The sequence below is a fragment of the Rhinatrema bivittatum genome, chromosome 1 (assembly GCF_901001135.1).
Source record: "Rhinatrema bivittatum chromosome 1, aRhiBiv1.1, whole genome shotgun sequence".
NCBI lineage: Eukaryota > Metazoa > Chordata > Amphibia > Gymnophiona > Rhinatrematidae > Rhinatrema > Rhinatrema bivittatum.
This window is the reverse complement of record NC_042615.1, coordinates 838,959,998-838,972,640: the sequence shown is the minus strand read 5'-3', so window position 1 is coordinate 838,972,640 and position 12,643 is coordinate 838,959,998. Positions and strand designations below refer to the sequence as shown.

Below are 12,643 nucleotides of genomic sequence, written 5' to 3'. Positions count from 1 at the left end.
CTCACTAACTATATATCCATGCACGGAAAAGCACACATTCTACACTTACACACTGTATCTACGCATGGATCAGCACTCTGCACTCACTAACTATATATCCATGCACGGAAAAGCACACATTCTACACTTACACACTGTATCTACGCATGGATCAGCACTCTGCACTCACTAACTATATATCCATGCACGGAAAAGCACACATTCTACACTTACACACTGTATCTACGCATGGATCAGCACTCTGCACTCACTAACTATATATCCATGCACGGAAAAGCACACATTCTACACTTACACACTGTATCTACGCATGGATCAGCACTCTGCACTCACTAACTATATATCCATGCACGGAAAAGCACACATTCTACACTTACACACTGTATCTATGCATGGATCAGCACTCTGCACTCACTAACTATATATCCATGCACGGAAAAGCACACATTCTACACTTACACACTGTATCTATGCATGGATCAGCACTCTGCACTCACTAACTATATATCCATGCACGGAAAAGCACACATTCTACACTTACACACTGTATCTATGCATGGATCAGCACTCTGCACTCACTAACTATATATCCATGCACGGAAAAGCACACATTCTACACTCACACACTGTATCTATGCATGGATCAGCACTCTGCACTCACTAACTATATATCCATGCACGGAAAAGCACACATTCTACACTCACACACTGTATCTATGCATGGATCAGCACTCTGCACTCACTAACTATATATCCATGCACGGAAAAGCACACATTCTACACTACACACTGTATCTATGCATGGATCAGCACTCTGCACTCACTAACTATATATCCATGCACGGAAAAGCACACATTCTACACTTACACACTGTATCTATGCATGGATCAGCACTCTGCACTCACTAACTATATATCCATGCACGGAAAAGCACACATTCTACACTTACACACTGTATCTATGCATGGATCAGCACTCTGCACTCACTAACCATATATCCATGCACGGAAAAGCACACATTCTACACTACACACTGTATCTATGCATGGATCAGCACTCTGCACTCACTAACTATATATCCATGCACGGAAAAGCACACATTCTACACTTACACACTGTATCTATGCATGGATCAGCACTCTGCACTCACTAACTATATATCCATACACAGAAAAGCACACATTCTACACTACACACTGTATCTATGCATGGATCAGCACTCTGCACTCACTAACTATATATCCATACACGGAAAAGCACACATTCTACACTACACATTGTATCTATGCAAGGATCAGCACTCTGCACTCACTAACTATATATCCATGCACAGAAAAGCACACATTCTACACTACACACTGTATCTACGCATGGATCAGCACTCTGCACTCACTAACTATATATCCATGCACGGAAAAGCACACATTCTACACTACACACTGTATCTATGCATGGATCAGCACTCTGCACTTACTAACTATATATCCATGCACGGAAAAGCACACATTCTACACTACACACTGTATCTATGCATGGATCAGCACTCTGCACTCACTAACTATATATCCATGCACGGATTACCACACATTCTACACTACACACTGTATCTAAGCACAAATCATCAAACACTCTACATTCATATACTGTATTTATGTTTAAATCACCTAAAACTACACACACACTCTAAAACCACGAATGAATCAACAAGCACTCTATACTCACACATTATAGCCACACATGGATCACCACACGTTCTACGCTGACACATTATATCCACCCATGGATACCACACACTCTATATTCACACATTATGTCCACTCATGGATCACCACACACTCTACACTCACACATTATGTCCACTCATGGATCACCACACACTCTATACTCACACATTATGTCCACTCATGGATCACCACACACTCTAAACTCACACATTATGTCCACTCATGGATCACCACACACTCTAAACTCACACATTATGTCCACTCATGGATCACCACACACTCTATATTCACACATTATGTCCACTCATGGATCACCACACACTCTACACTCACACATTATGTCCACTCATGGATCACCACACACTCTATACTCACACGTTATGTCCACTCATGGATCACCACACACTCTAAACTCACACATTATGTCCACTCATGGATCACCACACTCTACGTTGACACATTATATCCATCCATGGATACCACACACTCTATATTCACACATTATGTCCACTCATGGATCACCACACACTCTAAACTCACACATTATGTCCACTCATGGATCACCACACACTCTATATTCACACATTATGTCCACTCATGGATCACCACACACTCTACACTCACACATTATGTCCACTCATGGATCACCACACACTCTATACTCACACATTATGTCCACTCATGGATCACCACACACTCTAAACTCACACATTATGTCCACTCATGGATCACCACACTCTACGCTGACACATTATATCCATCCATGGATACCACACACTCTATATTCACACATTATGTCCACTCATGGATCACCACACACTCTACACTCACACATTATGTCCACTCATGGATCACCACACACTCTATACTCACACATTATGTCCACTCATGGATCACCACACACTCTAAACTCACACATTATGTCCACTCATGGATCACCACACTCTACGCTGACACATTATATCCATCCATGGATACCACACACTCTATATTCACACATTATGTCCACTCATGGATCACCACACACTCTACGCTCACACATTATGTCCACTCATGGATCACCACACTCTACGCTGACACATTATGTCCACTCATGGATCACCACACACTCTATACTCACACATTATGTCCACTCATGGATCACCACACACTCTACGCTGACACATTATGTCCACTCATGGATCACCACACTCTACGCTGACACATTATATCCACCCATGGATACCACACACTCTATATTCACACATTATGTTCACGTATGGATCAGTTGTTGTGTGTCCCATCCATGGCAGGCCCACGACTCACCTGCAGTGCCCGGCTCCCGGACCTGGCCCGTCCTCACTGGCGACAGTAGGCTGCCTATTGCAGACAGAGAGATCGATCTGCCCCCAGTTGTGCTTGCCTTATAGTTTGGGTCATTATAAGATAGAAGGTGGAAGAGCAGACGGAATAGAGGAGGGGGAAGGGCAGACATAATGTGCGAGAGGAGCAGAGGAGGGCTGGCTTTGAGTTGGGATTTGGCGTAGGAGATGCAGTGAAAGTCCTTTGCTGCTGGGTATAGAGAGACGGGGACTGGCAGTGCACGGTAAACATGCGACCAGGCATCCCACCCTTTCTTAGTTTCATAACTGCAGACCAAAGCAAGGAGGGTGACTGTTTTGGGGAGTTCACCACCCCATCCTCTCGAATCCGTCTGACATTGAAGCAGGGGGCTTAAAGCAACCCTTGCCCGTGGCATCGTTTTGTCCTGCATCTGCCCTGGCTATGTTTTTATATATTTTTGTGGTTTGATGAGTGCTTTGAGTTTTTTCCTGAGGACATTAGCGAATATAAAACTTGTGTACTTTCTCCAATTTGATATTTTATATACCACTTTGTGGTTTATGTTTTCATGCTCAGGCTGCAAAGTGCGAGCCTGGGAGATGCGGGAACAGGCATCCTTTGCGAGGCACTGAAGAGATCAGACTGCAGAATATGGAACGTAACGTAAGTAATGAAGAGAGGTGCAATAACAGTAATGCTTTTAAACTAGAACAAAGGGGAAAGCCGACAGTCGCTCAGCAGTGCACGGTTCAGAGAGAGGTATCTTTAAAGGATACTAATGATGCATTAGAATTAGGGCATCCCGACAGTGAGGTTCCAATAATAAGAAAAGTAGTCCTGTAACTAAAATCTCACCTGAGCTAAAAAATTCGGAGAAATGTATCCTTGAAGGATACTAATGAAACAGGAGAGTTAGGGCATCCCAACAGAGAGGTTCCATTAAAAGCAAACATAGTCCATGTGCCTATATGTAAAAAATCACCGAAGCTAATGATTTCCGAATTATCCCTAACAACTGAAAAGCAGGTTGTTAATACAAACAAAAACCACACTTTGAAATGTCTGTATGCCAATGCCAGAAGTCTAAGATGGGAGAGTTAGAGTGTATAGCAGCAAATGATGAGATTGACATAATTGGCATCACAGAAACTTGGTGGAAGGAGGATAACCAATGGGACAGTGCTATATCAGGGTACAAATTATATCGCAATGATAGGGAGGATCAACTTGGTGGGGGTGTGGCACTTTATGTCCGGGAGGGTATAGAGTCCAACAGGATAAAGATCATACAAGAGAGTAAATGCTCAGTAGAATCTATATGGGTAGAAATCCCATGTGTGTTGGGTAAGAGTATAGTGATAGGAGTATACTACCGTCCACCTGGAAAAAATGGTCAGACAGATGATGAAATGCTAAGAGAAATCAGGGAAGCAAACCAATTTCGCAGTGCAATAATAATGGGAGATTTCAATTACCCCAATATTGACTGGGTAAATGTAACATCAGGACTTGCTAGAGACATAAAGTTCCTGGATGTAATAAATGATTGCTTTATGGAGCAATTGGTTCAGAAACCAACAAGAGAGGGAGCTATTTTAGATTTAATTCTTAGTGGAACGCAGGATTTGGTGAGAAAGGTAACGGTGGTGGAGCCACTTGGCAACAGTGATCATAACATAATCAAATTTAAACTAATAACTGGAAGGGGGACAATAAGTAAATCTGCAGCTCTAACACTAAACTTTCAAAAGGGAAACTTTGATAAAATGAGGAAAATAGTTAGAAAAAAACTGAAAGGTGCAGCTGCAAAGGTTAAAAGTGTTCAACAGGCTTGGACATTGTTTAAAAATACAATCCTAGAGGTGCAGTCCATATGTATTCCATGCATTAAGAAAGGTGGAAGGAAGGCAAACAATTACCGTCATGGTTAAAAGGTGAGGTGAAAGAGGCAATTTTAGCCAAAAAAAATCCTTCAAAAATTGGAAGAAGGATCCATCTGAAGAAAATAGGATAAAACATAAGCATTGTCAAGCTAAGTGTAAAACATTGATAAGACAGGCACAGAGAGAATTTGAAATGAAGTTGGCCATAGAGGCAAAAACTCATAATAAAAACTTTTTAAAATATATCCAAAGCAAGAAACCTGTGAGGGAGTCGGTTGGACCATTAGATGACCGAGGGGTTAAAGGGGCTCTTAGGGAAGATAAGGCCATTGCAGAAAGACTAAATGAATTTTTTGCTTCCATGTTTACTAATGAGGATGCTGGGGAGATACCAGTTCCAAAGATGGTTTTCAGGGGTGATGAGTCAGACGAACTGAACGAAATCACTGTGAACCTGGAAGATGTAGTAGGCCAGATTGACAAACTAAAGAGTAGCAAATCACCTGGACCGGATGGTATGCATCCTAGGGTTCTGAAGGAACTAAAAAATGAAATTTCTGATCTATTAGTTAAAATTTGTAACCTATCATTAAAATCACCCATTATACCTGAAGACTGGCCAATGTAATGATCCGGGTAACTATAGACCAGTGAACCTAACTTCAGTGCCGGGAAAAATAGTGGAAACTATTCTCAAGATCAAAATAGTAGAGCATATAGAAAGACATGATTTAATGGAACACAGTTAACACGGATTTACCCAAGGAAAGTCTTGCCTAACAAATCTGCTTCATTTTTTTGAAGGGGTTAATAAACATGTGGATAAAGGTGAACCGGTAGATGTAGTGTATTTGGTTTTTCAGAAGGCGTTTGACAAAGTCCCTCAGGAGAGGCTTCTAAAAAGTCATGGGATAGGAGGCGATGTCCTTTCGTGGATTACAAACTGGTTAAAAGACAGGAAACAGAGAGTAGGATTAAATGGTCAATTTTCTCAGTGGGAAAGGGTAAACAGTGGAGTGCCTCAGGGATCTGTACTTGGACCGGTGCTTTTCAATATATATATAAATGATCTGGAAAGGAATACGACGAGTGAGGTTATCAAATTTGCAGATGATACAAAATTATTCAGAGCAGTTAAATCACAAGCAGACTGTGATACATTATAGGAGGACTGTGATACATTATAAGACTGGAAGATTGGGCATCCAAATGGCAGATGAAATTTAATGTGGACAAGTGCAAGGTGTTGCAGATAGGGAAAAATAACCCTTGCTTTAGTTACACGATGTTAGGTTCCATATTAGGAGCTACCACCCAGGAAAAAGATCTAGGCGTCATAGTGGATAACACATTGAAATTGTCGGCTCAGTGTGCTGCAGCAGTCAAAAAAGCAAACAGAATGTTAGGAATTATTAGGAAGGGAATGGTTAATAAAATGGAAAATGTCATAATGCCTCTATATCGCTCCATGGTGATACCACACCTTGAATACTGTGTACAATTCTGGTCGCCGCATCTCAAAAAATATATAATTGTGATGGAGAAGGTACAGAGAAGGGCTACCAAAATGATAAAGGGAATGGAACAGCTCCCCTATGGGGAAAGACTAAAGAGGTTAGGACTTTTCAGCTTGGAGAAGAGACAGATGAGGGGGGATATGATAGAGATGTTTAAAATCATGAGAGGTCTAGAACGGGTAGATGTGTATCGGTTATTTACTCTTTCGGATAATAGAAAAGACTAGGGGGCACTCCATGAAGTTAGCATGTGGCACATTTAAAACTAATTGGAGAAAGTTCTTCTTCACTCAACGCACAATTAAACTCTGGAATTTGTTGCCAGAGGATGTGGTTAGTGCAGTTAGTATAGCTGTTGTTATGGGAGTCTCTGTTTAGTGGACCCTTGGGCCGACCTGCTGGAGACTTAGAAAGGTGAACAATGTCTCTGTAGCAAAGCAGGCCGGGAGGCAGAATTTCGGGCAGGACGTAGATGCTCTTCACCCTGGAAGTTGGCACTCCCCCGGGAGGAACCCGTAGGAGCCCAACCGCTGGGACTTAGGTGGCTTCACCCATGGAAGCCGAAGCCCCCCCCAGGAGGAGCCCGTAGGAGCCCGGCCGCTGGGACTTAGGCGAGTAGTGGATCAGGACAGTTAACTGGAACCAGACTAAGACAGTAGCAAGTGGGTTCGGGTTCTGGAACCAGGCAGGAACTGTAGCAAGATTCGGGTACTGGAACCAGGCAGGAACTGTAGCAGGATACAGGTACTAGAACCAGGCAGGAACTGTAGCAAGCAGGCAGGAACCAAGCAGGTACTCTAGCAAGCAGGCAGGAACCAGGCAGGTACTGTAGCTAGCAAGCAGGCAGGAACCAGGCAGGTACTGTAGCAAGCAGGCAGGAACCAAGCAGGTACTGTAGCAAGCAGGCAGGAACCAGGCAGGAACTGTAGCAAGCAGGCAGGAACCAAGCAGGTACTCTAGCAAGCAGGCAGGAACCAGGCAGGTACTGTAGCAAGCAGGCAGGAACCAGGCAGGAACTGTAGCAAGCAGGCAGGAACCAAGCAGGTACTCTAGCAAGCAGGCAGGAACCAGGCAGGTACTGTAGCAAGCAGGCAGGCAGGAACCAGGCAGGTACTGTAGCAAGCAGGCAGGCAGGAACCAAGCAGGTACTGTAGCAAGCAGGCAGGCAGGAATGGAGCGACAAAGCCAAGCGAGTCTCTCCGGGGCACAGCGCAACAGGAAATCGGGAGGCTAACCCGTTGCAAGGCAAAGACTGGATGGCCGCGGCCGGCTTATCAAGGCCCCAGCATCTAACGTCAGGATTTGGGCGGAGTCACCGCTGGCAGGAAATGGCCTAGAAAAGCACCCGTGCCTAAGCGCAGGGCGTCTACAGAGGACCTCGCAGCGGCGCAGCCCCAGCGGGGACACCGCCATCCAGGCCGCGAACTAGGCCTCAGAGAACGGGAGCAGGTAAGGATCTGGCCGCTGCGCTCGCGGCCAGAACCGCATCAGAACCTCCCCTCTTACGCCCCCTCTTAGCCAGTCCGGGTTTACTTGGATGGTGCAAATGGAACTGCCGTAGCAAGTCCTTGTCAAGGATGTTACGGGCCGGTTCCCAAGAATTGTCCTCGGATCCACAGCCCTGCCAGGCAAGCAAGTATTCCCATCGGCGTTGATGAAACCGGACATCCAAAACCACTTGATACGTGACCTTGTCTGGTACTGATGGATCCAATGGTTCAGGAGCCCGGGAGTGGCACCTGTATAACACAAGAGGCTTCAGCAATGACACATGAAACAAGTCATGTATGCGCATGGAGGAGGGTAGGCACAGACGGTACGAGACTGTTCCCACTCGTTCGGCGACTCGAAAAGGCACACAGAATTTCGGAGCTAGTCTTCTAGATGGAATACGTAGCTGTAGATTTCTGGTGCTAAGCCAGACACTGTCTCCTGGGAGGAAGATGGGTGCTGGCTGACGGTGCCTATCTGCCCACTTCTGAGTGGCCAGAGCGGCTTTACGGATCTTTTCCTAGGTAGAGATCCACAAGAACCGAAGCCGACGAGCTGAGAGTTGCACTGCCGGGAGTGCACTAGGTTCAGGCGAAGGTAAGGGTGGACGAAGTTGCTTCCCATAAACAACGAGGAACGGCGAACTTCCAGTGGCGGCATGCATGTGATTATTATACGAGCACCCACAGGAGTAGTTCGGCCCAATTATCTTGTCTTTCATTCACAAAGGCACGAAGAAAGGTCTTCAGGATTCGATTGGTTTGTTCTGTTTGCCCATTACTTTGAGGATGGAATGCTGATGAAAGACTAAGTTGCACCTTGAAGCGTTTACATAGGGCTTTCCAATAACGAGCTGTAAACTGTGGTCCTCGATCAGAGACTATATCCTGCGGGAGACCGTGAAGTCTAAAAATATGCTGGGCGAACAGGCCAGCCAGGTCAGGAGCAGAAGGTAGATTAGGCAGAGGGACAAAGTGCGCCATCTTGGAAAATCGGTCCACGGTTACCCAAATGACCAAATTACCTCCTGAGGCAGGAAGGTCCACGACGAAGTCGGTTGAGATGTGGGTCCAAGGTTCCACCGGGATGGGTAATGGTTGCAACAAACCCCTGGTCTTCCCGATGAGCGGTTTTTGAACCGCACAGGTAGGGCATGAGCCCCCAAAGGCTTGGACGTCTTGTCTCACCGTTGGCCACCAGTAAAAACGGTTTAACAGGTCCAAAGTCCCTTTCCAACCAGCATGGCCCCCAGTGAGGGAGTCATGGGCCCAGGTGAGAACTGCTCTTCGGGAGCGACGTGGAACCACGGTCTTCTCTTGAGAGGATACTGAGGTTAAAGCAAGGCTTACTTTTTCAGGATCCAGGATATTTTGAGGCGTATCAGGAGTCTCTTCCACCTCAGAAGAGCGCGAGAGCGCATCAGCTCGAACTTTCTTCGACCCGGGTCTATAGCGTAACGTAAAGTCAAACCGGTCAAAAAACAGCGACCACTGGGCTTGTCTTGGATTCAGGCATTGGGCTTGCTTCAAGAATGCTAGGTTTTTGTGATCGGTGTAAATCGTAACTGGGTGGTTGGCTCCTTCCAACCACTGTCTCCATTCCTCTAGAGCAAGTTTCATTGCTAGTAACTCCTTGTCACCAACACAGTAGTTGCTCTCCGCCGGGGAGAATTTCCTTGAGAAAAATGAACAGGGCGACAGCTGTCCAGAATCAGAGTACTGACTCAGTACTGCCCCCACGGCCACATTGGAGGCATCAACTTCCACCACGAAGGGCCGGCTGGGATCTGGATGGCAAAGGCAGGTGTCTAACAAGAAGGCCTCTTTGAGGGCTTCAAAAGCTTGACAGGCAGAGGCAGGCCAATCCACCGTGTTAGCCCCCTTTCGGGTGAGTGCAGTTAACGGGGCCACAATACGAGAATAATTGGGGATAAAGTGACGGTAGAAATTGGAAAAGCCGAGGAAGCGTTGCAACGCTTTAAGACCCCTCGGCCGGGGCCAGTCCTTAATAGCCGCCACTTTCTGTGGATCCATTCGAAACCAGTTGCAGAGACTATGTAGCCTAGGAACGGCAGGGACATTTTCTCAAAGCTACACTTTTCCAGCTTTGCGTAGAGACCATGCTCCCTAAGTATCTGGAGCACTTGACGGACATGCTGACGATGTGACGACAGATCCTGGGAGTAGATTAACACATCGTCGAGGTAAACAATTACACAGGTGTTCAGAAGGTCCCGCAACACCTCATTCATCAGGTGCTGGAACACCGCTGGGGCATTACACAAGCCAAAAGGCATTACGAGGTACTCATAATGCCCGACGCGGGTATTAAATGCGGTCTTCCACTCGTCTCCAGGACGGATCCTGACTAAATTGTATGCTCCTCGCAAGTCCAACTTTGTGAAGATCTTTGCTCCTTGAAGCCGATCAAGGAGCTCCGGGATTAACGGGAGCGGGTAACGGTCTCGCTTGGTAATAGAATTTAGGCCTCGATAGTCTATGCACGGCCTCAATGAGCCATCTTTCTTGCTGACAAGAAAGAACCCTGCCCCTGCAGGTGACTTGGACGGGCAGATAAAGCCCTTGGCTAGATTCTCCGCAATATATTCAGACATGGCCCGGGTCTCAGGTATAGATAAGGGATAGACCCTTTCTCGAGGAGGCATGGTACCAGGTAGCAAGTTTATAGCACAGTCATACGGATGATGTTGCGGAAGGATCTCCGCCTTGGTCTTGGAGAATACATCCTTGAAGTCCTCATAAGGTGCAGGAGGACCCACGGCAGAGTGCATCAAGGGAAGTGCAGAAGTCTTAGGCACTTTCATACAATTGGCTAGGCAAAAAGGACTCCATTTGACAATCTGTAGCATATCCCACTGGATCGTAGGCGAGTGTTTCTGTAACCACGGCAACCCTAGCACCACGGGGTGGACAGCCTTCTCCAGGACTAGGAAGGCTATCTCCTCTGAATGGATCGCCCCGGTGTGGACCGTAATGGGTGCGGTGGACATCTGGACAGGTCCGGGAAGAAGCGTCCCCTGGATAGAGGTAATTCGTAACGGGACCTCCCGTCTCTGTGTCGGAATTCTCAGCTGGGAGACTAAGTCCTGCAGGATAAAATTACCTCCAGCTCCAGAGTCCCGGAACACCATTGTCTCAAAGGAGCCCCCGGGATATTCCAAGGTAATCGGGACAGTACATTGAGGAGCTGTAGCACAGCCTAGGAGGAGCTCCTCCCGACCTCCTAGGCTTTGGTGTTTTCCGCACGCTCCTGGCAGCGTGCCAGGAAGTGGCCCTTCTGGCCACAATACAAGCACAAGTTCAATGAACAGTGACGTTGCTTTTCTTCAGCAGAAAGCGGGGCATGACCCAGCTGCATAGGTTCGCAGGTGGAAGCGTCTGGACGAGGAATCTTGGGCGAGGACACAGGTCTCGGCCCACGAGGCGGACTGTAGTGAGAGGAGCGTTGCTCCTTGGCCCGTTGCTGTAGGCAGCGGTCAATGCGGGCAGCCATCTCGATCAAGGCATTGAGGTCCTCCGGCAGATCTCGGGCTGCAATTTCATCCTTTATGCGTCCGGAGAGGCCTTCCAGGAAGATGGCCTTAAGACTACCATCTTGCTAACCTACCTCTTGGGCCAGCGTCCTAAAGTCCATTGCGTAATCTGCCAGGGAGCGAACCCCCTAGCGAAGTTGCAGCAGCTCAGACGTAGCTGTGGCTACTCAGGCGGGCTCATCAAAGGCCCGGCGAAAGTTCGTGATGAACTGTTGTAGGTTCGTTAACGAAGAATCATTGTTCTCCCAGAGGGGAGAAGCCCAAATTAAGGCTTTTCCATCAAGCAGGGACAGGATATATGCCACTTTCACCGCATATGAGGGAAACTGCCGAGGCAACAAGGAGAACCGTACAAAACATTGGTTCAGGAAGCTGCGGCAGGTCCTTAAATCACCAGCGTAGAGGGAGGGTGCCAGCAGCTGCGTCACTGAAGAGCCTTGGGTCTCAGGTGCTGGGTCTGGGGCAGAAGCGGCCCTGGCATCCAATCGGGCCGCTAACTCCCCTACTGAAGCGGTAAGGACCTCGAGGTACTGTTTTTAATACTGCAGCTGCTGGGCCAACCCAGGCAGGTCCATCGGCCGAGTCCATGGCCTTGCAATCTGTTATGGGAGTCTCAGTTTAGTGGACCCTTGGGCTGACCTGCTGCAGACTTGGAAAGGTGGACAATGTCTCTGTAGCAAAGCAGGCTGGGAGGCAGATGTTCGGGCAGGACGTAGATGCTCTTCACCCTGGAAGTTTGCACTCCCCCAGGAGCCCAACCGCTGGGACTTAGGTGGCTTCACCCTTGGAAGCCGAAGCCCCCCCCAGGAGGAGCCCATAGGGGCCCGGCCGCTGGGACTTAGGCGAGTAGTGGATCCGGACAGGTAACTGGAACCAGACTAAGACAGTAGCAATACTGTAAGTGGGTTCGGGTACTGGAACCAGGCAGGTACTGTAGCAAGCAGGCAGGCAGGAACGGAGCGACGAAACCAAGCGAGTCACTCCGGGGCACAGCGCAACAGGAAACCGGGAGGCTAACCCGTTGCAAGGCAAAGACTGGATGGCCGCGGCCGGCTTATCAAGGCCGCGGCGTCTGATGTCAGGATTTGGGCGGAGTCACCACTGGCGGGAAACTGCCTAGAAAAGCACCCAAGTGGCGCACGCGCGCGCCT

General features: G+C 47.5%; 1 protein-coding gene across 9 annotated transcripts in view; it reads left to right on the top strand.

Moving 5' to 3' along the window:
• The window catches only part of LOC115079733 (NACHT, LRR and PYD domains-containing protein 3-like), a 123,132-nt gene that overhangs the window by 75,793 nt on the left and 34,696 nt on the right, over positions 1-12,643 (top strand). For all 9 annotated transcript variants that reach the window (XM_029583543.1, XM_029583533.1, XM_029583595.1 and 6 more), the window contains one exon: positions 3,625-3,711. In XM_029583543.1, the coding sequence (XP_029439403.1) occupies positions 3,625-3,711 (87 nt within the window). The remainder of the gene's footprint in view (positions 1-3,624; positions 3,712-12,643) is intronic.